The 27,039-nt window shown below is 44.9% G+C and overlaps 1 protein-coding gene across 1 annotated transcript; it reads left to right on the forward strand.

Annotated features, from left to right (window-relative positions):
- The first annotated feature begins 64 nt into the window (after positions 1–64).
- LOC149869424 (uncharacterized) lies at positions 65–7,341 on the forward strand. The gene is made up of 3 exons (XM_090037706.1): positions 65–99; positions 5,871–6,042; positions 6,589–7,341. Exons 1-3 carry the CDS (start codon positions 65–67, stop codon positions 7,339–7,341), a joined length of 960 nt encoding a protein of 319 aa, XP_089893832.1.
- The last annotated feature ends 19,698 nt before the right edge of the window (positions 7,342–27,039 follow it).

The following is a 27,039-nucleotide window of genomic DNA, read 5'->3' on the forward strand; positions in this document are numbered from 1 at the left end:
AATCATATATATTTATAACAGGCAACCCTCACCCTGTTACTGGGAGAGGCCTGCAGAACCAGCGATGAGCCTTTATGGGAAGGATTTTTGTGGCTCAGAGTAAGGTAGCTGGCCAGGCAAGGCCTAATGAGCAGCGTCTGTGCTCAGGCCAGCTAATAGGCCAGACAGGCCAGAACGGTACGGACTCAGGATAAATAGGCTTGCTCTAAAGATGGAGGGTAGTCTGGCCCTGAAGGAAGCAGGGAAAATTGCTCCTGAGCTGAATGGCTGTTGGAGAGGGATTGACTGTTGCTGGAGCTGTCCTAGGAACTGCAAGTGAAAGGGCTTGTAGCTTTTCAGGTAAGTATGATCCAGGGTGGGGATGGTCTTTAGTTACAGTGCTTTGGGCATTTTTTGACTTGTTTGTTTAAGCTTTGTTACCAGTGGACTGGGTACGGCTGTAAAAAGGAGACTGTGGAGGGCATAGTGAGGCACCTGTGGGGTGCACCTAAGCTTAGCATCCTGTCAGGGCAGGGCGTAAACCAGAGACAGCCTGGGGCTGAGAGGGCCAGGGGCCACAGATCCAGAGGGGCAAAACTAGGGTCAGAGACCCCGAAGCTGAGAGGGTTGGTTCTCATAAGCCAGGACCCGGTGTTGGGAGCCTCAGCTGAAAGGAACCTAACTGGAAAGAGGGGTGGAAGCCTGAGAAAGGCCAAAACCCCAACAAGGGTTTGTAAGCCTGAGACCAGACTGTGTATTGAGGCAAGGTGCCTCCTGAGGACAATAGTAGTGAACATCTGCAAGGCCTGGGTATGACTATGGGGGCAGCTAGAGGTCAGGATTATTGCCCCTAAGGCTCAATTGTGGTTTCCTCTGCCCCATAGAGATTGGGGCAGAGAAGTCCAAATGACTGCATCCAAGAAAGACACTGAGGAAAAGGCTACCCCAGTGTCTGGTGACAGCCTCTCTAATTTAAAAAATCATAAAGATGAAATCATGGCAGGCGAGTGATAGGAGGTGAAAAGGGGACTGGGGGAGTGTGAGCAGGCTGGGCTGACTCCCAAGAGGCATCAGTCACAGAGTGGAGTGCCTGTTACAATGTTCTGTGCTGAAACTTAAATTATGTTGCAATCTTGAAATGCTTAGAAATGTAGTCTGTTGTCTATAAAACTATTATCTTAATGTTTGTGTATTTAATCTACTATTTTATTTCCTCTGAAAACAGTCTCCAGGATTACCAGTCAAAAACTTGTCCCTGTTTCCTATCTATATTATTTTCTAAGTCTTAAAAAAAATGGATGACATTTGGCGACTAAGAACTACCAATATCTTCTTTGAGGCAACAAGACTACATATCAATTCTAGTCCCATTTTGAATAGAGCTGTGTGGTAAAACTCTGAAATTTGTAAATTTATTTATATTTACACATTAAATTTTAATTTTTTGCACAATAGAATTGTTGCAAAATTTCAGGTTAGTCAAACCACTTTGATAAAGTTGAAATATTTCAAATCTCATTTTTGCATCTCAATAGTAATAATTTTCATATTTTTTAAAAATGAAAGTCATTTTGATGTAAAAAATCAGAATGTTTTGACATCATTGATATACTTCATTTTGATTATTTTCTGTAGTAAAACAATGCCAAAACCAACACATTTCCATGGACATATTGTGTGTATGTGGGGCGGGGGGGGTTGTATTTGAACTTTGGGAGAAACAGCTTTTTCTAATTGATGAGTGTTCTGTCATTTTTTTTTTGATCAACTCCATTTTGAGGAATTGTTTTATATGTAAAATGCCCATCCTTTATGAATATGAAACTTCAGCCATTATGGCTGCATCCAGATGAGCAGGGGCATGGACTTGCAATGTCACAAAGAGTAGTGGCACAAATTTGTGCTGCTACTTTGTGCCACAGTGCATACGTGTTTTGTTGCAGCATTGTCCTGCTGTGGGCAAACTGCCCATGCCCAGCTCATCCCAGCTCCCAGCCAAGCTCCAGGTGCTGTGGGAGGGCATTGGCTGAGATGCAACATGCCTCAGCATGGGCTCTGCAGCATGCAGAGATAGGGGAGCCTGCTTTCCCATTTCCATGCTTTTCCTGGTGCATGCTATATTTGCATGCTTTACACTGCTTTCTGGCCCAGGTTTCTGTGGGTTTTTTTGGCTAACAGGAAATCCCAGTAACAAATTTTTTGCCCCTGCGCTGCAAATTAGCCGCTTTGTGCATGCAACGTGTTCAGTTTGTGGCATCACATACCTGCCTGTATGTGTGGATGCAGCCTATGAGTTTAAGCTCCAGAATATGCATTTTTAAAAACAGCTTTACTAACATGATTAGAGAACAATTGAATAAGAACCTGTTAAGTTTAGGGTACAATACTGCTGTTCAGACTTCAACCATTTTAGTAATTAAGGCTTCTAAAATTGTTTAAATTTTAAATAGGTTCAAGGTTTGCAAATGGATAAAAACTATACAAACTATTTACTTTGCAAATTATTTACTTTGAAAATTCCCTTACTAATGCATTACACATTACTTCTTCCCTGTCTATTATTGGTTCAACCTCCTTGACTCCTTTTAATTAGAAATTGGATCATGCTGGAGTAGCTGCCAGTTGGCTATTCAGCCACTGTGAGTGTTGGAAGAAGCCTTCCACTTAAATTTACAAATGAATTTATGTACCAGCTGTTATCCAACCACATTATGGGCTATCTGCCTAAGTCTCTACAAGTGAAGTTCATTAAGGTACCTCAATTTCTGCTTTTGGGCATGTGAAGACCTGCTTAAATCTTGATAATGCTGAAGAAGCTAGGTGCCTTGGTCATACCTAATCCCTGGCAGGATTCATGAGCTCCTACCTATCTCATCTGATAGGCATTTTAATAGCTTGCCCATCAAACTGGGCCTCTCACAAAGCACCAGAGCAGGTATCCCATATTGACTTAATAGCTTTATTGGTAAGAACATTCATCTGGGAGTGTGCAACTCACAGATTCAAATCAATTTTCTGCCACAGAGGACTTGAACCCATCCTCCCATGTGACTGTATTATTTCCAAGCTAAGAGGTGGTTTAAGATGGGACTTTTAAATAAATATCAGTTGAGCCAGAGAGGGGGAGAAGTTAAAATGTGTCACATCCCTCTCTCTTATGCTAAGTACAGATAGTCAAAAACCCAGAGACTGGGTTGATTAAATCTCTTCAGGTTAGTAAAAATGCATAGATTGAACTGAGAAACAAGTGAACAGACATTCACTTTTGATTCCAGAAATGTAGCCATGTGTCTGCAGTGTGGCTCAGGCCAGAAGCTAGCCACTGCCAGGCTAGCTACAGCACACCAGTAGCCACTGCCAAAGAGAAGGGACAGAACCTAGGAAAGAAGCCCTCCAAGACTTCCCCCCCCCCCCCTACTCGAGTGGAGGGGCATGGCCAGGCCCCAGCCTGCAGCCAGTATGCTGAGGCCAAGGGGAGGGGGAGCTTTAAAACCCTCTCCCTGGCTTGCATGGGACCCCAACCTGGGTTGACTAGATGGGGGGGCACCCCCCCACCCCCAAACCAAGTCAACGTGCTGGAGGGGTGGGGTTTAAAACCCATCCCTGGCTCTCAGGAGACCCCAGCTGGGGCATGGTCATTCTGCCCCTCCAGTGAAAAGTGGGGGGCAAAACCATGGCAGGAGCTGCCCTCCCCACCCTGTAGTGAGAAAAATGGGGCCAGAAGCCTGGCAAGGTCTGCTCCCTCCCCAGGCAGACCTGGGTTACAGTCCCATGTGGCCAGCATGCGAGCCCCAGGCTGGAGCATGGGCATACCCCTCCACTTTCCACTTCACTGAGGAATGAGGGAGAAAACCCTAACAGGGGCTGCCCACTCCCCCTCCTTGAGTGGTGGGGGGCAGAAGCATGACAAGCCTCCCCCCCACCCCAGGCAGATCACAGCTGGGGTCCTGTCCAGCCAGGGAAGGGGTTTAAACCCCCCTCCCACCATGCCTCAGCCTGCTGGCCCCAATTGTGCCTGGCCATGCCCTGCTCTTCCCCTCTTCCCCCCTGCTTGAGCTGCTTGACTGGGGAGCAAGGTGGCGAAAGCTTGTGAGGCCACCTCCCCCACACAGACCCAGACTGGCATCAAGACTTGGGCTCTCTCACCCCCACCTGCTTCTCAGCCAGCCATTCTGGCTAGGGAGCAGAGAGACAGGGCCAACCCTGCTCTGCTGGAGCAGACAGCATAGCCCAACCCAGGGCTGAAAAGCATCCTGGGATGCTGGGGGACTGTTCACTATCTTGAACCAGGAAGTTTTGGGACAGATGTTCTATAACTGGTTTTACCTAAATCAGTTAAGTCTGATACTACATTCAATCAGGTTTATCTTAAACCAGTTTCAGTCACTTTGAAAGTGGTTTAAGTGCACTGAGCTTCTGGTCTGTTACAGATTATAACCAGTTTCTGATAACTTAAACTGGTTTATGTGTAACTTCTATCCCAAGCCTTAGACATTTGGATCCACACCTGTAGGAGGGAGGGAGACATTTCAGTCTCTGTTCCAATGAATATTTAATGGAAAGTAGAAGACATTGAGCCCCCACCACAGAACACCAGTTAACATGTTTGAACCTGGGCTGGGAGCAGGGGGTGCATCCACTCCTGCAGAGTTGGTTGCTGTTCCATATTGCAGGACATCAAAGCAGGTTATTTATATATGTTCCTACCTACTGAGAGAGGGGAAAAGAACATGTAGTGAAGAGTTTATTGAGAGCATGCAGTGAAGATATTTTACATCTCGTGTTGCTGTTACTTCTCTAAATAACTATTTCTAAGGATTGATTTCAAATCCAGTTCTACTTGCATCATTCCAACTGAGCTTTTAATATAACTTTATACCAAACTGCACAGTTCTAGTTTGGTAGCTTGTAGGTTCAAAGGCCTGATGGATGGCCAAAATTAAATTTCTCTTGTTCCGAAGCTCTGAAATACAATGTGGGGGAGGGTACCATCTAGAGAATAGAGGAACAATGTTTTTCTAGCAGATCAGATTTGTTTTCAAACTGCGTGTGAAACATTCATAGCTTTTGGTGTGTGACACTACATCAAGCCTTAGAATTTTAGAGCTAGTCCTGGAGAAGACTCAAAGTGGGTGGGGCAGTCTAAAGCATGATTGACCTACATATGAATTTTCTAAATTATCACATGTCCTGAAACTGATAACATATGTTGTCCCATAACATACAGAAGTACCCAAAAAAGCCAAGCCCTTGATACTACTAAATTTCCACTGAGGAGAACCCCTGTGATTGTCACCTTGCAAATCTCAAAAGAGCTTTCACTCAACAATGACACTTCTCCAGAGAGAGAGATTGTACATTTGAAAGAGCCACCTGGATACCACATGAAGAACTGCTATACTACAAAAATAAAATCCCAACAAATTGCACACCATTAGTTATGACATACCATCCTTCCCAGGAACCTATAAGGAAAATCCTCAAACAATTGCAACCCATACTAGAAGAAGACCCAGATCTTAAAGAGATATTCCCAGAACCACTCATCCTAGCCTTTACACAAACACTAAACCTCACCAATCTCATTACCAGAAGCAAGCTTCTTATGGTCCAAAGCACACCAAATGGATCCAGACCACGCTGGGACAAGAGGTGTAAAACCTGCCAACGTATCTCCACCACTTCCACAATAACTACACCCCACAACAGAACCATCACCATCCCTGGATCTTACAGCTGTACCTCCAGAAATGTAGTATATCTCATCCAGTCCACTAAATGCCCTGATGGAAAATAGGAGAAACCAAACAACAACAGGAGCGCCTGATTGGTGGGTAAGGCAGCGGCGGGTAATTCAAACCGCCTCCTTTATAAACGGCGGTTTGACGTAGCTTCCGCCACTTGGAGGTCAGGAGCAGCGGGGAGAAGAGGGACTCAGGCGCACGTGGGTCCTTCCCACACGTGTGCCTCCTTTCTGGACCCGGAGCGGAGGAGAGTGCAGCAGTAGAAGCGGCGGCGGCGAGCGGAGCAGCTGAGGGGCCAGCAGCAGCTGATCCCCCTAAGGTAAGTGGGGCTGAGGGACTGAGGGGCCGGCGCAGCTGAGCCGGATCCGGAGGGGAAGCCCCCCGGGTCCCTCTTAGCTGAGCCGGTAGGGAGCCGCGCTCCCGAGCCGCGCGAACAGAGCGCGCAAACAGGCGCGGTCTGTAAGAGCGCGCCGGTGTTTGCGGCGGCGTTCGCGCCGGCGGGCGAGCAGGCGGGGCCCAGAGGCTGACCCCTGCTCTGCTAGTAAGGGCAGCAACTCCTGCGATGGTGTCGACACGGAGTTCTGCCAGGGCCCCTGCCCGGGGGGCGCGGCCTTCCCGGGGCTTGTCCGAGGCCTCCACCCAGACAGAGCCCTCGGGGGGGCTGCCGTCCTCCAACCCCCTGGCCTGCGGGAACTGCCTGGCAAGGTCTGGGGGGGCAGGGACTGGGGACTCCTGCACCTGTCCTGTAGGTATCCGCCTTAGGACCCTGGAGGAGCGGGTGCAGGAGCTCCTGGAGGAGGTTAGCAGGCTGAGGGGAATCCGTGAGGCAGAGGAGGAAATTGATAGGTATTTTCTTTCTCTGCAGGGTGATACAACAGAGGAGAGGGCAGACCGGGATGAGCCCTCCACCGCTGAGTGGCAGACAGTCTCCCGCGCCAGAGCTATTAACCATGTTGCGGCACCAGTTCCTCCTGTCCATCTGGAGAACAGATATGAGGTCCTGGCAGCCCTGGAGGAGGAGGGAGCAGTGGAAGATTCCAGGGAGGAGACTTTGTGCACACAATGTCCTGTGCGGGCGGCGGGAGTCAAGAGGCCTAAGAGGAGGAAGCGTCGCGTCATCGTGATTGGTGACTCCATCCTGAGAGGTACGGAGGGCCCCATCTGTCGCCAGGATCCCTCAGCACGTGAGGTATACTGCCTGCCCGGAGCGAAGATTCAGGATGTGAAGGGGATGCTCCAGTCCATCATCCAGCCCTCCGATTATTACCCCATGGTCCTTGTCCATGTGGGTACTAACGATGCGGCCAGGAGAGCCCCTGATCGCCTGATGGAGGACTACCATGCTCTGGGAGGCGTGCTGAGGGAGATGGGCGCACAGGCGGTCTTCTCTTCCATCCTGCCAGTGAGCGGACGCGGCAGACGTCACGAGATGTGCATTGCGGAGACCAACTGGAGGCTACAGGAATGGTGCTTCGAGGCGGGCTTTGGCTTCCTCAGCCATGACCGGCACATCGTGATGAGAGACATGCTGGGATGGGATGGGCTCCACCTTTCCCCTAAAGGTAAGCGTGTGTTCTCTTCCAGGTTGGTGAACCTCCTTCGGCGGGCTTTAAACTAGGCTCGTCGGGGGAGGGGGAAGATGAGGGCGGAGGAGACGATGAGATACCAGGCCCAGCAACAGCCAGCGAGCCCAGACCAATGGTCAAAACGGAGAAACAGGTAAGCGATAGGGGACGGGGCATTGCTGTGACTAGGGGGTCAGTGGGCACAACCGCTGAAGGCCTCAAATGCCTCTACACGAATGCTCGAAGTATGGGGAAGAAGCAGGAGGAACTCGCCCTCCTCCTAGCTGTCACCAGCCCTGACATAGTAGGGATCACAGAAACGTGGTGGGACTCATCGCATGACTGGGCGGTGAGTGTCAAGGGCTATAGGCTATACAGGAAGGACAGGATAGGAAGGAAAGGTGGAGGAGTAGCACTCTACATCAAGGAGGAATATACTTCCTCGTTAATTAGCATGGGGGTAGAGGGGGGGCACTCTGAGGTGCTCTGGGTTAGAGTAAAAGGCAGTCCAGGGGAGAGAGACTTAACGGTGGGAGTCTATTATAGACCTCCCAACCAGGGAGAAGAGCTCGACCTGGAATTCTTAGGTCAGCTTACAGAGGCAGTGAGGGCTAAGGATGTGGTCATCATGGGGGACCTAAACTTCCCAGACATCTGCTGGGAGGAGCAGTCAGCCAAGTCTGATCGCTCACGTCGGTTCTTAGCCAGACTGCAGGACCTCCATCTAACCCAGGAGGTGCACAGTCCCACCAGGGGAGACGCCTTGTTGGACCTAGTGCTGGCCACGGGTGATGACCTGGTGAGGGGGCTGCGGGTGATGGGCCACCTGGGAGACAGTGATCATCGCTTGCTGGAATTCACCATCCAGCGTAAGGTGGCAAAGGGCTGCAGCAAGGCAACAGCCCTAGACTTTAGGAGGGCTGACTTCAACAAGCTAAGGAGGATAGTTGGGGAAGCGCTGAGGACCCAGAGGGGAAGGGAATCAGATGTCGAAGGTGAGTGGTTGCTCCTTAAGGAGACGATCCTCCATGCCCAAAGGGAGGTAATCCCAACAAGGGTCAAAGGGAGCAGGAGGGCACATAAACCCCCATGGCTCACTAAGAGCATCCGGGAATGTCTCCTTGCTAAAAGGGAGGCATATACCCAATGGAGAGATGGGGTCATCGCCAAGAAGGACTATGTTATAGTCGCCCGAGGATGTAGGGGGGCAGTCAGGAGGGCCAAGGCAGAGTTGGAGATAGGACTAGCTTCCCGGATTAAGGACAATAAGAAGTCCTTCTTCAAATACATAGGGGGTAAAAAGAGGGTCCCGGGTAATGTGGGGCCCCTGCAGGACACGATGGGCAACTTAGTCATCACACCAGATGACAAAGCTAACATATTTAACGATTTCTTTGCCTCTGTCTTCCTAAGTAGGGACCAGTTCAGCCACCTCCCTGCTGGGCCCCCCTCGGGCCCCGAGAGAGACACGCCTGGGCCAAGGGTTAGCGAGGAGTTAGTTAGGGTACTTCTGGAGAAGCTGGACGTGTTCAAGTCCGCTGGTCCGGACGATCTTCACCCTAGGGTTCTACAGGAACTGGCTGAGGTCATTGCGGGACCCCTGGCACGGCTCTATGAGCATTCGTGGTGCTCTGGCGAGGTGCCGGAGGACTGGAAGAGGGCCAATGTGGTCCCTATCTTCAAAAAGGGAAAAAAAGAGGACCCGGGAAATTACAGGCCAGTTAGTCTGACCTCAATCCCGGGTAAGCTCTTTGAAAAAATTATCCTGGCACACATCCAGGAGGGCCTTGCGGGGGAATGCATGCTCAGGGGCAACCAACATGGGTTCATCAGTGGCAGGTCTTGTCAGACCAACCTGGTGGCCTTTTACGATCAGGTCACCAAATCATTAGACGCAGGGGTTGCTGTGGATGTAGTCTTTTTGGACTTCCGGAAGGCTTTCGACACTGTCTCTCACCCTGTCCTCATCAAAAAGCTGAGAGACTGTGGTGTCGATGCCCACACGGTCAAATGGGTCGCCAACTGGTTGGAGGGCCGCACCCAGAGGGTGGTAGTGGATGGGTTCTTCTCGACCTGGAAGGATGTGGGCAGTGGGGTTCCGCAGGGCTCGGTCCTCGGGCCTGCACTGTTCAACATCTTCATCAGTGACTTGGATGAGGGGGTAGAAAGCACCCTGTTCAAGTTTGCTGATGACACTAAGATGTGGGGGGATGTGGGTGCACTAGAAGGATGCAATAGGCTACAAGCTGACCTTGACAGGTTGCAACGGTGGGCGGATGAGAATAGGATGGGGTTTAACACTGATAAGTGCAAGGTGTTGCACATGGGGAGGAAGAACCGGCACCACACTTACAGGTTGGGGAACTCTCCTCTTGCCAGCACGGAGGCGGAAAAGGATCTTGGAGTCGTCATTGACTCCACGATGAACATGGGCCGGCAGTGTGGGGAGGCAGTCAAGAAGGCCAATCGTACCCTATCATGCATCCACAGATGCATCTCGAGCAGGTCCAGGGAGGTGATCCTCCCCCTCTATGCGGCACTGGTCAGGCCGCAGCTGGAGTACTGCGTCCAGTTCTGGGCGCCACACTTCAAGAGGGACGTGGACGATATGGAAAGAGTTCAGAGGAGGGCCACTCGTATGATCAGGGGTCAGCAGGGCAGGCCTTATGAGGATAGGCTACGGGACCTGAACCTGTTTAGCCTCCACAAGAGAAGGCTAAGGGGGGACCTTGTGGCCTGCTACAAACTGGTCAGGGGGGATCAGCAGGTATTGGGGGAGTCCCTGTTCCCCCGTGCACTGCCAGGAGTGACCAGGAATAACGGTCACAAACTGGCGGAGGGTAAGTTTAGATTAGATATTAGGAGGCGCTACTTCACAGTCAGGGTGGCTAGGGCCTGGAACCAGCTTCCAGGGGAAGTGGTGCAGGCTCCTAGCCTGGGGATTTTTAAAAGGAAGTTAGATGAGCACCTTGCCGGGGTCATCTGACCCCGGTGCTCTTTCCTGCTAAGGCAGGGGGTCGGACTAGATGATCTACCTAGGTCCCTTCCGACTCTAGCTACTATGAAACTATGAAACTATGAACTGCATACCAGAATGAATGAACACTGAAAATCTATCAAAGATGAAAATACCCAATTACTTGTGGGTGCACACTTCTCACAAGACAATCACTCTCTCTCCAGTCTCTCAGTTCTAATCTTCGAAGGGAATTTACAAAACGCCTTTTGTAGATGAGCTTATGAACTTTACTTCATAAATCTACTGGATACCAAAAATCATGGAGTCAATATAGACATTGAATTTAGGTTATATTATAACCTGCCTGCCATCCAGTAACCCCAGGTAACCCCTCTATGTTTTACCGGCTACATTCTATTGCCAGATCAACATTTCACTCCCTCCCCACCCACCTACCTGTCTCACACTTATTATCTTCCATAGACTCTGATCCTTACTGCCACCCATTTGCATTTTCACAGACCTGCATTTTGCATATTGGCTTCTATTCCATCCAGGAGAACACAAAACAACAGCAGACTCTCCCTATGCCTGGAAAAGGGTGTTTGTACCTGAAAGCTTGCAAAGAACAATTTTTACAACTATTTAGCTGGTCTAATAAAAGATATCATATTTACCCAAAGAACTTGTCTGTCTTCATTCAATTACACACTTAATATAGCTATTACAAATAAGATGAATATACTACTTCATTTAGATAGCTTAAATTTGAAAAAGTCATCTCAAGCACTTAAATATGAAAATGGATAAAATATTCTTGATGTGTCCTTGGCCCGTAAAGTTTCTTCCACAAAGTTGTGGTGTTAAGATATAATAAGGGAAATATGTCACTTGAACTTTATTTAGAACTCCAGATTTCCATGCACAAATTCAGTATTCTATAGCCAATCGCCTTTACAGCTTGCAAACAGACACTCAACAGACATGCAGGGGGAGATCCAACGGGAGGGTAGTGGCACAGCTGCACCTCCCTTCTGGATTGGGCTATACCACAAGAGCCTCCATGGACTTTTTAAAGTCCCCAGAACAAATGAAAATCCTTTTTCCCTTCCCTTCCCATCCCAAAGGCATGCCACCTCTTCAACCCTTCACCTCCCTCCCAGACCTGCCTTTTCCTCTTGTTCTTGGGAGGGTAGGGAAGTACCAGAGCCATTTCTGCCTACCCATATGAAGACAATGGCAGCAGGGATGCACTGGGGTTCCCCTTCCCCATACCAGCTCCAGAACTGGGCAGGGTGGGGGGAACTACTTTTTAACCACCCTGTTGTTGCTGTCCCCTTCCCAGCTGAGCTTGGTCCTGGCTCAGTCCAGCTGGCTCTGGAGCTTCTCTGCCCCAAATCCGGGGAGAAAGCAGCAGCTGCAGGCAGGGGAATAGGGGAGGGTTGAGAAAAGAAGAGGTGGGGATGTGCCTCTGAGCAGGTTGGGGAAGGGGTGTGGGATTTTCATCTGTTTTAGGGACTTAAAGTCCTCACATGCTCCCATGGCATGGTCTTCACACATTGGTGGGGGTGGAGGAGGCTGGGAGCAGGGGGTGGGTGAGTTGCTGCTCCTACACCCCCCCTTTGGGAAATTCTGGATTCACCCCTGAACACATGTAGTAGTAAATGTCATCCAAAATCTTAAGGCACTTGGATTCTGTGGAGGCAATGGGTTCTAAAGAAATCTATGTACATAATTAAAATATAATTGAGACCAAATCATATTTTAATAGAATCTTTAAAATGAATAATTTTTAACAGATTAAAAAATGGAGGGGTGGGGACGAACCATTGTCCCAAGTAACCCTGCAAGTTAATAGAAGAAAATTAGCTCTGTTATAACAGAAGACTGATTTGCATTAACATCTGCTGACTGATGTTCATGGGGGCTGGGGCAGGAGTGGAACCAAAACAAAACGTTAGAGAACAGTACCATAAACTAAGGGTGAATTAACTGATCTTTCTGAAGTTTGCATTCAATAAGCACGTCTACATGAGATGTTTACTGTGGAGTTGCCTAATTAACTCTGAAGTACATGTCTTGGCGTCTACACATGTGGTGTTATTAAGCCACAGGAAACTAGTAAACCCCACCTAAGGTTAGTACTTGTAAATACAAGTACTATCCTGCTATGGAGTTTTTTCATGTGCAGCAATGCACATGTAGGCACTGATAGCATGAAGGTGCTTCAGTGCCTGGTCCTACTGACCATTGCAAAGAAGAGCTGCATGTGGGAGCTGCCTGACTGTCAGAGTGGCCAGGCAGCAGGAGGGGAAGGAGCAGAAGGCCCTGCTGAGTGCCCCTGCTTCCCATCTATGCTGGTTCAGGCTGGGGAGGGAGGGTGCAAGGTCAAGGCCCCACTCAACAGGGACTTCTGCTCCTCCCCCCCTCACTGCTGCTCAGTCCTGCTGATAGGTGGGTGGCTCCCAGCTGCAACTCTTTCCTGCACCTGGCAGAGGCAGAGGCCCTGCTACACTAACCCCTCCCTCCCTCAGCTGTGTTGCCTGGAGGGTGGGGCTGGGGCTGCTTGATGGGGACTTCTGCTCTCCCACCCCTACACTCCACTACTACCTGGCCCCACTGGCAGATGAAGGCAGGAGTAGTGCTGAGGACAGAGGTTTTTCTTGCTCCTCTCTTTGACAGTCCAGGGGTGGGGCTGGTCTGGCACTTGGCCAAGGCTAGTGAATGGGAGTTAGCAGGGACTTGCAAAGCAGCCTGAGATGCTGGCAGACTATAACCTAAGTTGGGAGGGGATCAGGTATAGAAGTTCTATAGACTAGTCTAACCTAAATAATTTAAGTCTGATATTATATCCATCCAGGTTTATCTTGGATCGAGTTCTGCAATTTTTAAACTAGATGATGTGTGCTGAACTTCTGTTTTGTTACAGGTTTACACTGGTTTCTAATCACTTATATTGGTTTATGTGTAATGTCTATACCTGGCCATAGGATGCTTATAGACTCATTATGTGGAACAGCTTAAATGAATGTGATCATGGAGTATGACACTACTCATTCTTTTTAAATGCAGAAGAAGTGCCCAGTTGTACATTAAACTAATGTGAGTAATGGTAAACATAATGATCAAATGTTGCCAGTCTTACCCATCTGAAATTGTATTGGTTGCATCAGTTAAGAATAAAAGCATATTTGAAGATTTCTGATTTGTTTGTAACATGGTATTTATAAATTTCAAGGAAGGATTATTTAGAGGAAAAGTTGAAAGAAGACTGGCAGGTGTAGAAGACTTCATGGAAGAAAATATGGGGCATATAACTTGGAGAATAGAGCATTGTATCACTTGCCTGAGCATTGCTGGTGCAAGAGTCATGAAGGGACAGATTCTCCAGACCCTTGCTCCATGATTAGCCCAACTGAAATTAATGGGATTACTTGCAGAGTCAGGCTAGCAAAACCTGGCCCAGCATACTATATGGGTGAGAGTTGTACTTTTCCTTTTTAAATCCTTGCCCGTTGTGTTCATGAAAACATACCACTTTGATATAAAATATATATTTGTGTGTAATATGTCAAAGATGTCAAAAACAGTGCAGGTTGCCTTTAGTGAGTCTGACTACAAAAGAGAATACTACAGAATACCAGCAAAATGTGGACATTTAAATTGAAAACACTTTGCAGGGCATATGTCTTATAGTTTTGTGATGCATCATGCATGTTCATGGCTCTTACATAAACATATACAGGATCATGAATGTTGTTTGAACTTGACTTTGTATTTATATTCCTTCAATTGTCCATGTGGCAGAATATCTTCAGCCCCTTCCCCCCACTCCTCCCACCCCCTGGGGAGTGGAGTAATTCTGTGCTATATCTTTGTTTGGGCTATGGCTAAATATCTGAAATCTAGACCAGCATTTGTTGTCCAGTTTTGCATAGAAAGGTAAAAGGTTGGCTTAAACTTGACAAAACTGTGCTGTAACAGTAGCATTTGATCCTTCCATCAGTTTGCAACCACACAGCCTCTGGATTCCCAAGACAGCTCTGTACATAGCATGATATCTGGAGAGGATGAGTATCTAGCACAATTTACTCAGTCTTGCTTTCATAATCAGTTTGCCAAGCTTTGAAGGAATTTATATATAATTTGACTGAAGCATATTTCTCCATTTAACAGAAGACTCTTGGATAAAAAAAACTCCAGTCCAGATATTATTTTATATTACAAATAAAAATGTCTGCCTTGTTTGATCATTTCATAGTATATGAATCTATGGTATTCATTATAAACAGATACCATAAAACTGGTTTGAAATAAAAAGAAACTGGCTCATGTGTCATTACTCTGAAATCTCTCTGGCTGAGAATTTTATATTATTGCTGTTTTCCGGAGTGTGCAAAATCATAAACATAATTCATTCAAATGTTCAAGTACTAGTGATAGTCCCTGTAACACCTTTCATAAAGGCATACATTCTTCAAAGTAAGTGCACATCCCTCTCCTATTCTGTTTAGAATCTGAAGCCATTATTTTAAAAAGATTCCAGTTCTTCAATGAGAAAAATTAGATTAAAAATCAACCCCAAATTTACTGGTAGTTTGGTTAGGAAGCTGGCATCTGTATGTTGTAGATACACAAATGGACTGCCTTGTATTCAAAGTGAATTAGTTTAGTAGAGCCTTTTAATAGTGGTTCAAACGAATGAGCAGAAGTTGTGTAGAGTCTCACTATTAGGTTACTGTATGAGATCTTGAGACAATGGCATTTGTAAAAGATTTTCACAAAGTGCTTAAGGCTGAAATATTGATACATACTGTGTCTGTTTGAAAAATTAGAGTCCTGAATTTTTCAAGCATAGTTAAGAATAATGTCATTTTACAGAGCATATCAACATGAACAATATACATCTCCTATTTTCAGCTCAAGATTTTAGTAGCCACTCAGTAGGCCTGATAGCATTGTAGTTGTACACGGGAGTAATTCCTTTGATATACAGCCCATTCTTCAGTGCAGTAGTATTTTACTATTCATGACAAGTGAAAGTTAGACAATTAATTTATGTGAATGAATTATTGCTTTTATGGCAAACAAGCATGTTGAAATCAAACAGATTGTGACATAGCATTTCTGGAGGAAGTGTCTTCTTGATTTTAAAACTAAACGTCCATGGGATTTCTTTAAAAAACACCTGCTCTGCAAACACCATTTCCTTCTCTTCATTAAGTAATCCACAAACAGATGGGATTTTGAGGCCCTATGCCCCTGCCGGAGCAAAGAGGTAGGAGACTAGGGCTGACCAGATCCTTTAAAGGAAAGACAAATAATAGGTTGAGCATGATGTGGCAGAGAAGTAGAATCAATAGTGTGGATTAATGTGGGCTGGATCCACAAGTAAGATATATAGTTGCATTTAAGTGGCTCGTGAGGCATTGTGGTGATATAGCTATTAAGGTAGCCAGAAAGGAGGAACTGACAGCAGTCAAAATGACAAATAGAGGTTTGAAAAGGGGTCTTAGTTACCAAGTGAGGAAGAAAATATTGGCTTCTGGCGATAACATGCAGAAAGCAACATTTAAGATGTGGGTATGATCCGCCTCCCTCTCACGGCTGCCTGCCCTCTCTGACTGGTCTTGTCTGCACAAAACACTTTACTGTGCATCTAATTCTCCTTTGTCTACATGTGCACAGGACTTACTGTGTATTAAATCAGTCTAATGCACTGTTTGCTAATACCAGCACATATAGGTATTAGATAAATGGTACATTAGATAATGCACTGTAGTACTCATGTAGATGCTGACTGGGAGTGATTTGCTCCCAGGCAGCAGGAGGCCTGCTGCTGCTTGGCTGAGTCCCAATGCAGGGGGAGCTGTTTTCCCAGCCACATGAGGATCAGGATGAGTTAAGTTTGCAGAAGTTCAGGACTTAATTTATTCCCACAGGAGGTGCCTTTGCAGTAAAAGTTAAAGTAAATTCTGTGGAACTTGGATCTTGCTCTTAACGCATCAAATAGTACTGAGTGACTAGGTTCTTGCATGGAGTTCTTATTCCTAGATTTCTCACTGTTTGGAATTGCACTGAGAAGTCTTTCTAAAAAAATTAGTCTCTGAAGTGCCCCTGCCATGCTTTATGCCTGAGAATCCTAAGGGAAATTTAAATTACAAGAGAGTGGAAAATATTCCTGCTGTGAGGTATAGTTGTACAAACACCTGGTCTAAGTACAGACAGTCAAAAAGCCCAAGGCTGAATCAATTCAATCTTTGCAAGTTAGTCTAAACTGCACAGATTAAATTGAAACAGAAGTGAACAGACATTTACCTTTGATTCAGGAAATGCAGCCACATGCCTGCAGTAACTCAGCCCAGAAGCCAGGAGGTACTAGAGCACAGCTCTCTAGCTGTGTGTTTCCCTCCACTTCCTACTGCCCCTGACTCTCTAGGATTTGCAGTTCAGAATTATAGCAGCAGGTCTCCTGCGGGGTTGTTCATTACTTCGTGTTCCTGCTTCCAAATGCCTCTGGGATTTGTAGTCCACAGATGCAGCCAGCAGTGTTTGAGTGGGGGAAAGGGTGTTTAACCCACATTCTTGGCCCCAGCCACAGTTTGCCTGGGAGGGGCGGGGGCAGTCATGTTCTCTCTTCCCCCACCCCTAGACTGGGCTGTATCCCTAGCTGGGCTTGCCCTCTTTCCCCTTGTCAACCAGCCCTCGCTGCTCCAGCTAGTGAGAAGAGGGGTAGGACTAGCCTTGCTTTCTGGAGCAGACACCACAACCCAGCCCAGCCCAGGGCTGGGAAGCATGCTGGGATGTTGGGAGACTGATTTAACTTGAACCAGGAAGTAAACCAATTTGACCCAAATCAGTTCAGTCTGATACTACATTCAACCAGGTTTATCAGTTTCAGCCATTCAGCTTCAACCAGTTTCAGCCATTTTAAAACTGGTTTATATGCAATGAGCATCTGTTCTGTTACAGGTTTAAAGCAATTTCTGATCACTTAAACAGGTTTATGTGTAACTTCTGTCCCTAGGCCTGCTGTCTCAAAATTAGTCATCATAGCAGAAATAATGAGCAATCTACCCTACAAAATAATCTGAAGAAGAAAGGGAGAATGCAGTTCTTTCTGGTGGTACCTAGTGACTATTGGGAAGGGATGTCAAACACAGCCCACAGACTAGATCCAGCCTGCAAAGCAGGTACCCAAGGAAATTTGGGTGGAAGGCTAGTGGTGGTCATGGCCTCCTGTAGAATCCAGGACCATGGGGCCCTGGCGGACATGACTATCAGTGTTGGGGGGCAATAAAGGGCTGTGTGCCAGAGCCCTTGGTTGCCCAGTGGCTGCTTGACCAGCTGCCACGTGTACAACTCCACTGCAGCAAGTGCTCACCTGGCCTACAGACTCTTGCCCTGCTGCCACTGTGGTGGCCACTGCTCTGTGTCCCAATCTGGATCTTGCATACAAGGAGCCCTGCAGTCCACATCTGAGTGGCCTGGAGTGCAGGGTGAATTCAATACCTCTGCTCTAGGGGATTATACCAGACTGTCTCTACAAGATCTTTTTGGATGAACGTATAAGGCTATTTCAGGTACATCTCATACTGTTACATATGGATCAACTGGGACTAGGGATCTCCAATATAGTCTTCTCTGTTCATTCTCCTGGGTTAATCAGCACATGCAGCATTTTTTTTTTGTGCAACTTTTATTAACTAATTTTGAGGCTTCTTTGCAAGTACCGTATGTGCAGCATGTCACTACACTGTTCCACACTGTTTTCTGGTTTCATCTTATACTGTTAGGGATATAAACTAAGCCAGTCCTCTGCTTGGTGTAATAAATGTCATATGGTGTGCCATCACATTTTAAGAGGATGAAATGCAACCAATGCTCCACCCATTCTTTGCTCTTTCTTGTCCAACCACAAGATGGGGTAGTAGATGCATCATCATGGTATGACCTTTCCTCTTACTGGAGTAAATATATACTTTACATCTCTTATTCTCCTGTGTAAGCATACAGGATGAGTTATAATCTATTTGCATTTTATAATGTATTGAGTTTACAGAGATCTTGATGATGATAATGATGAAAATAAAATATTGAATGTGATATTTTTAAGAGAGGTTCTTCATATGCTTCACACTTGTTTCAGTAGTTCAAACTACAGAAGTGCCACTGTGGTAGAAGTGGAGATGGAAGTTTGAACTGACAAAAATAGAGTCTTTTTTTTCTCTCTCTGACTCTCAAGTCTTTACTGACCATTTGTGGGCAAAGGTTATGAAGCTAATCAGGCTGCACCAAAGTCATAAGGAAATAATTTGTTCAGAGAAAAAAATATCAGGACATTTGAAAAGGAAGTATGCACAATAATTAAATATACAGGTACCTGCCTAGAGGGCATGTCTACACATGCAGAAGACTGTGCAGTTGTTCCTGCTCCATTATTTAGTACTTGCTTAAGGAAGTAAGCCAGTGTTACTGCATAGCCCCATCACCTCACAGGTATTTTTAGCTGCTACTGTGTAGTAGTGTTGCTGTCACAGTTTGTGCCTGGCAGTGCTACATCACTGTAGCAATGAGCTACAATGCAGTAGCTTGTTGCTACAGTGACATAGTATCTCATATAGATGCACCTAGAAACTAGTTAATTACAAGCTGCCTGGCTTCAGGATGCGGGGTTGGGAAACCTTTTAATTTCTTGAACTGTCTTAACCTCCAAAATGTCACTCAAAAGTCATCTGTGGAATCATTTTAAGTAAATGTCATATCAGTAAGACAAAAATCTAATAAACTTTGTGAACTCTGACACTTCAACCTTAGTGAAATATCCAGTTGACTTTTACAAGCCTTCCTGGTTAACAGGTAGAAATGTTATTTCCCAATCAGAAGGTCAGCAGTGTAAATTGAACAGATGTTCTTATAAATATTTTGTATTATGTTATATAATTACTTATAAATAGGCTTTGGGTATAAAAGCTAAAGCATATATAAAAATGATAAGAATATTTACATTGCCATTTGTGTTCAATGGCTACCTTTTTAGGCACAAAAGATACCAACATCAAAAGGCACACAATGGATAAGCATATATAAGAAGTAATATATTTTTACAAAAAGCCATTCAAACTATCTGAGGAGTTCAAAGGATATGGAACTTGTGATTTTTGAACCAGTAACCTGATGACTAGTGATCAGATATCTGAATATCTCATAGTCTACTTCACAATTTATCTATCCCCAAATAAATAAATATGTGTGTGGGTACACAAACACTACTCACTGTGTTACCATTTCAATAGTGGCAAGTTTCATATCCTTTGAACACATCAGCTCACCCATTAACTAATATATATTCAACATTTTCTAGATCACCAATTCCCTCTCTCTCTCCCTTTCTTTTATATATATGTATATAAATATGTGTGTGTGTGTGTGTGTGTACATAAAATAAATTCACCAGTGGCATAAACGCAGCAGGGCAGGGCAACATTGACACCTGACTTGGGGGTATGGGTTGGAAAGAAACAGCTGCTGCTGCAGCCATGCAATTGTGCTGGAGTCACTGTAACAACTGAAAGTCACTGCTATCTGTGTGTGTGGCAGCTACCCCAGGGGTCTGGCCACATTATTATGCCTCTGATATATATATATTTTTTAAGTATATATTTCAGCTTTGTTAATTACTGTCTCCAAAGACAGCAGATAGTATCTTCCATGTCTTCCTTTGTATTACCTCCATATGCAGACAGATTTCTTCTCATTAATGGTGTTATTTCCAGTAGTGACAAAACAAAACATACTCTAAGTATATATTATAGTTGGATACGATGGATATACTTGGATATGTAGTGTGGATATAGTGGTCCTCTGAATTTAAGGGCTCAGTTCTGGAGTTTCATGTAGAAGTAACAACAATTTCTCAAGTTTTTACCTTTATAATATATATGTGTTCTATATAATCACAGCAGCAGTGTGCACTGACTTCTTTTATTTTTTCTCCTTCAAAGTCATGCCCTGAATTTATTGAGTACATTTCATTTATCCTATATCGAGGTGCTCAGCCTCCAGCCAGTGGGCCAGATCTGACCTACAGAATCATGTTATCTGGCCCATGGGGTTCCCCAAGAGTTCAGAAATTTGGCAGCAGGAAAACAATGACAGCATTAATTGTGGGTCTTGTGCTACCAAATTCCAGACCCATACGGAGACTGGTGGGCTGAATAATGTGGCCCTGTGTGCTGAATCCATTATGCAAGGTCAGGCAGACATGCAGGTTTGGGCTGGCATGCAGTCAGACCAGGGGACATGAGGACTGTGCCAGCTCCATGCAGGATCTGGCCCACAGATGGACTTCACACTGTTCAGCCAGCCTGTGGAGCCAGAAGATTGGGTGCCATTGTCCTATATCCATGTTGCAGTCACAAATATGTAATCATTTTCATACAACTTCGTGCCTGCCTGGCTTTGAACGCCCACTCATGTGCCACCTTTGTCTGGATGGTAGAGGGTGTATGCTCTCTATCATTGTGGGTTCCCTGAGGTGAGCTTCGGTTGTCGCTCTGGCCTTCCCTGAACTCACCTGCCATGTCTTTGAATGTTATATCAGTGTGGGGTTCAGCCTCGAAGTTCCCCTCAGGGATGACCACTCCACTTGTGGGATGTTCATGGGGCTCCACCTCCCTTACACCCCAGCCTTACACCAACCTCTGGTGGCACACCAGATCTTGACATGGCTGCCTTTCCAGTGTAGATGTTCCTCATGCCCTATTGTATCCATCTGTATCCTTGGGGAAGGATAATTAGCTGGCATGGGCTCTAAGCCTGCAATCCCCTTGAGCCAGTCGGCTCTCTTCTTGGGGTCCAAGGGTGCCCCTATCAAGCAGGAGTAGAGAAATAAAATGAAGAAAAGAAAACAAAAGAAGGAACCCTAAAAGAGGTCTTCCTATCTAGTGTCCTACCAGTCAGCTTTCCCAGTCCTCCTGCCTGAACTTGTCAGTGCTCCCCTGATGCTGGTCTTGCAGGGTCCCTCTCTCCTTTCCACCCCTAGCCTGGCTCCCCGACCTGGTACTTGGGAACGGTCAGGTAGGGACACCTTTGTTTCCCCAAGGTTGGCTTCAGCCTCCTCCTTGGGTTTGTTGCCCTGGTTACGCCACTTCTTGGCATCTCCTTCAATGAACCTCCTTAGCAGTGCTAGGGAGAAGTCACTCCCAGCACACCACCCCTACTGGGGCTCGATCTCAGTGCCCCTGGCGTGAAGAGCTCTCAGTGCTTCCCCAGCTGCCTGTTGTCTGGGTATTCCTGATTCCTGCTGGTTCCGCCTGCTGCTGGCATGATATGCCTCAGCCTCCACACTGGCTCTCTCCTCCTTACTGCCGGCGGCCTTTTTTTAGCCCTGCTGGCTGGTGCGTCTTTGTGACATCACCCACCGGCTTTAATTGCATAAAGGCGTGACTTGTAAACCACGTGGGGTTTTCTCTTACATCTTCTAGCGTAGCTTCTCCTGCACGTAAGTGATTGTTTTGTATTTCTTTCTTTATTTTACTGCTTCTTCCTGCTTTGAGTCCCGTGGGCGGGGCTTCCCGGCCCCTCTTCTCACTATCCCTGGGACAAACTTAAATACTGTTGAAACTCACTTCACCCATGTAAAACCATACTATAATAAGTTTCTAGGCAAATCAAATGCATAGAGGTTTGAGGGACAGTCTCTCTTCTTCCCTCCCCATCCTCCCCCCCAAACCCAAACCAACAGCATGGAGTTATATACTAGCAATTCCATCTCAACTTTTGCAGCCACTAGATGTTTTTTAAGGACTAGCTCAGTCTGTCTGTTCATGTATAAATGGCAACTTTTTCTTGGTAACAATCTGATTTTATTATTTAATAATATAATATGGTATATTTGGAAATTACCCAGTATATACCAATGAACAATGTATGTTATCTAATACAAGAATTACTCAAGGCCTGGACATAAGACATATACACTGGAGATATTTTACAACTCATGTTGCCCTCAGGTAAAATTACACTACAGTAGGAGAAGACAAATGACCAGATTTCAGTCACTTACACAGTTTACCTAATTTATGTGTAGCTTATGTAGTTTGTGGCTATCACAGTGCTATGTAACTGATTCTCAAGTAAGCAGGTATCCCACTGTTACCTGAGACTCAGTATTTTTCTAGAATAGATACCACTGTGCATAATAGGAGGTTGTCAGAAGTGTGGGGTAGTTCAAGGCCTTTTCTTCCTCCTGGTCAAGAGGCAGGCAGAAGACTGTGCCAAGGGTTCTTAGACAAAATCTCACAGTGCAAAATTAAGGGATGAACAACAGTGAAAGGAATATCTTGAAGATACTTCCTCTTGTCTGCTGTGCAGTCCTAGCTGTGTTTAGTGCTTCATTGCTCAGGTTAAAGGTCTGTCTCATCCATGCATTGGTCACTCTGACGGTATTGTTGCTTAGAACCATGACAGGTGAACAATATAGACATAGTAGCTGGTAAGACATGTGGTGACATTGGTAGGCTTGTTCCCGGCAAGTGACTAGGAGGTTGATGGGGATGACAACATCCATGGATGGTCTGCTTTGGATTCAAATACAAGGGAAAAACACCAGCACTGGACAAAGGTGTCAAGCTGTGATTAGTGTGTGAAGATAGAACTACAGACTTGAGTTGGTCGATATCAGTGTGATAATTTTTGGGTAATAAAATAATTCTCATTATGTTACTAAGCTGACTCCAGAGCTGTGGAATTGGATCAGTATGCAGACCCTTTTGACCATGGAGAAAATAGAACTGTTTTGTCCATGGCCAACCATTTTGCGGGGGAAATTAGCCTCTGGCAAGAACATACAGGATGTATGTGCTTCTAGGAAAAAGGTGCCTACCCCACGTTTTTGTCACCTTGCTTATCTCTGGTAGACCATCCTTCAATTCACTTACTTAGGTTTTCCCAGTGTATTGGGGCAACTGATGACATACACATTCCTTTCTATTTTCCCTGTCCACTGTGCCTCAGAGTACATCAAAAGAATGCTGTTCTCCACAGTATGAATGGTGCACTCCCCTGACAGATGAGGGGCCATGGCTGTGCTGGTGGTGGCGGAAGCTTGGTGGTGGCAATGGTAAGCGTGGAGCTCCCACAGACACTGCCAGCACTGTGGAGGGTGGGGCTGTGGCAAGTGCCGACTGGGGTCAGTGACCACCTGCAGGTGCCACCAGCAGCAGCAGCCAGGGGCGATCGTGGACCACCCACAGACATGGCCTGCGGTGTTGGTGGCAGGGTGGCAAGCAGCAACTGCCTGTAGGTGTCGCTGACAATGTTGGCTGCGCCTCTTTGCAGGGGGTGCACTGCCACGCTCAGGGGGTGCACGTACACCAACGTGCACCCCCTATGTGTCACCCCTGCTCCACAGTGTTATGAACTACACAAGAGACACTTTCCTGTTAGGCAAGGTAAAGGGTAGGGAGAGCTGATGGTATGAAGCTGCCTGTATGCTGTTTTAGAAGTTCACCACTTCAGAGCAACTGCTGGGTTCAGAGATGGTTGGTTGATTAGTAGGGAGTTGGCTCTCTCTCTCTCAAGATTCAGACCTTAAGGCAGTCTGTCAGCCTTCATTTGAGATCAAAGGGTGTAGCATACTGGTGACCTGTGACTAGTAACTTATACCAAGTGTCAAGGGCCAGTGTAAACTGTTTGAACTGCTCTTCAGTGTATAGGTCAAGAAAGGATTGTTGTGTTTGTCCATATCAATTCCTCTTACTGGGCCTTGTGAAAAAGGAGGTTTTCCAACTTCAATCTTCCCTTAGCAAATAAAATCTTATTAGTATTCCATTTTCTTAATATTAGTTTTTTGGTTGCCAAAGTATCTCTAATGGTATGATATGTTTTGATAGCCTGAAGCAGCTAATTAATCTGTTCCCTAAGCCAATCAAAGAACAGCAAGTCAATAATGCTACAGTGAAATAATGTCACTCAATTGCTCCACCATCCATCAGATAAAATAATTACAACAATGTCAATCATTTGGTACAATATAAATAGTCATTAAAGTGAAACATTGTCACAGGATCAATGTCTAAGCTTCACTCAATATTTATTTTTGTTAGATGCCTTGCTATTCATGTAGCAGTAGGAGACAATTATTCTATGACAACATTCACTTTTACTGATGTCATGTCTTAGGATACATCATTTCAACAGATTTTCCAATATACATTTTTAATCCTGTGGAAGATAATATTTTAAAGGGGAAAGATAAATAGATATGAAATAATAAAAAAGGTAATCATAAAGGCATGGCAATGGCTGGTTCTGCTGTATTAAACTATATATGATATAGTAATCTATATATATTGGTATATATGTATTTGTATTAGTATTAGTAGACCTTGGGATTATAACAATAAATACAAGTTTAACAAGTTAAAAAGCTCCATACCCCTGACCATAAACCTATTATTATGGTGAAGGCTAATTTAACTCAACAATTTTAACAGATTTTAGTCCAAAAAAGTAATTGTTACTCTGGAAATTTATAGAATATCTGTTATGCTTTCACTACAAATCAAGAAAAAGATCATGTTGTGCATGTTTTGTTTCAAGAACTGGACTCTGGTGACATGTTCAGAGACTGTTTCAAGGTCAGTTTTTTTGTTTTCTGTCTAAAAGATATGTTATAGTTCAATTGCAAGTTGCTTGATGAAGTAGTAATAGCACGGTGAAATTCCATAGCCTGCTTTATGCAGGAGGTCAGACTAGATGATTGTAGTGATCCCTTTTGGCCTTTGAAATCTATGAATATGCAATAGCCTATTTGGTTTAGAAACCCTGAACAACTCTGGAAGCTAAACTCTAAAACCATTACAACCTGATCACTTTCTGTTAGATTAAGAGAAAATGAAACTGAAAATAACATGGGGGGGAAGAGAGAATTTTATAGATTTTGCTTTTTCATGCCTCTGAAATTCCAATTATGGGCTATCTCTCCTTTTTCTTTGCTTGTCTTCATTTCTACTTCAAGATACAGACCTACTAAGTTAATGATAGCTGATATCCAACATCTATTCATTAAGAGGAGCACCTGCAGTTCTCCTTTTTCCTTGTATCTACTTCATAAAAACTATTCAAGGGAAGAAGTGGACTTGATGAAACCAAAACTTTTGCTACGTGTCCATCACATAACAAAGAGTTAAAATAAAATAACTTGCAACTATTGCTAAATGTTTATTAATAAAACAGGATGTTTATACGATGTAAATGATACAGCACATTTGATTTTAATAAGAATAATCAGATAGAAAGGAACTTGTTATTTTTACAATTTGTATATCCAGTAAAACTTGGGAAATGCATATCCCATTCAAATTTCGTATTGTCTTAAACTTCTTTTCCACCCAAGAGAGTTTACAAACACCAGCACTCTCCCTATGCCTGAAGAAGGGTTGGTGCCCCAAAGCTTGTAAAAACTATTTTCCAACTATTTAGTTGGTCTAGTAAAAGATATCACATTTACCCAGAGAACCTTGTCTGCTTGTATCCCACTCACAGTTGTTTTACGGTGTGGAGCCAGAAAATGGTAACTAATTGTAAGTTAACAGAAATATGTTTTATGTATACTAAAAATGTATTTCCTCAACATTTTTTATATATATGGGTTTATCAAGTACAAATGAAGAGCTGATAAATGTTGAGTAAATGTTCATATATCACAGATGTTACCATTTTTAGTATACTTAAAACATATTTCTACTAACTTACAACTAGTTACCATTTTCTGACAACACACTGTAAAACAACTTTGAATGGCATATAAGCAGACAAGGTTCTTTGGGTAAATGTGATATATTTTTTAGACCATCTGAATAGTTGGAAAAATTATTCTTTACAAGCTTTTGGACATAAACCCTTCTTCAGACATAGGGAGAGTGCTGGTGTTTGTGTACTCTCTTGGGTAGAGAAGGTAGAATATATATATATTCCATTTTAAGAAGATGACAGGTTTATTTTACTTCTCACTAGATGGATAATAAAGAAGTCGTCTTTCTCTAGCCATCTGGTAAGAGAAAAAGTCCTTTCAAGCTGGAATTACCAAAGTGAACAATTTGCCAGTTGAACAAAAATGAACCAGTTTTGCATTGCTGTGAAATTGTATTCCTATTGGGCTAGATACAGTTTATAAATAGTGGAAGGGCAACTGCATACATTGTAGCCAGGTTGCCCTGTCAGTATCAAAAAGAAACTAACACAAATGGTCACAAGTGAGCAGTAGGTCTCCTTATGTTTGCTGCCACCTGTAGTCGTCATCTGGTAGGCACAAGTATTTGTGAAGACTGACATGAAAAAGGCATTAAATACTTCAACCTTCTCTGCATCATCAATAAAGAGATTGCCTTTTGCATTCTATAAGGAGCCTATGGTTCCTCTGGTCTTTCTTATTATTTTACTTTATTATTGAAGTAAAATTCCTTTATATTTCCTTGGGGTCTTTAAGAAGAGGCTTGATGCCTACCTGGCTGGAGTCATTGAGCCCAGTTTTTCTCCTGCCCAGGTAGGGGGTTGGACTTGAAGATCTACAAGGTCCCTTCTGACCCTACTTCTATGATTCTATGATTCCTTTTATGTCCCTTTCTAGCTTCATCTGAAATTGAGCCTTGGCCCTTCTAATTTTTTCTCTGCATGCCCAAGCAAAACTCTTATACTCTTCCCTACTGCTATAACCAAGTTTCCACTTTTTACTGGATTCCTTTTTAAGTTTCATCTCATTAAACAGATTGCTGTCTAGTCAGACTGG

The sequence above is a fragment of the Crocodylus siamensis genome, chromosome 3, assembly GCF_052110815.1.
Source record: "Crocodylus siamensis isolate JL-2025a chromosome 3, ASM5211081v1, whole genome shotgun sequence".
Classification (NCBI taxonomy): domain Eukaryota; kingdom Metazoa; phylum Chordata; order Crocodylia; family Crocodylidae; genus Crocodylus; species Crocodylus siamensis.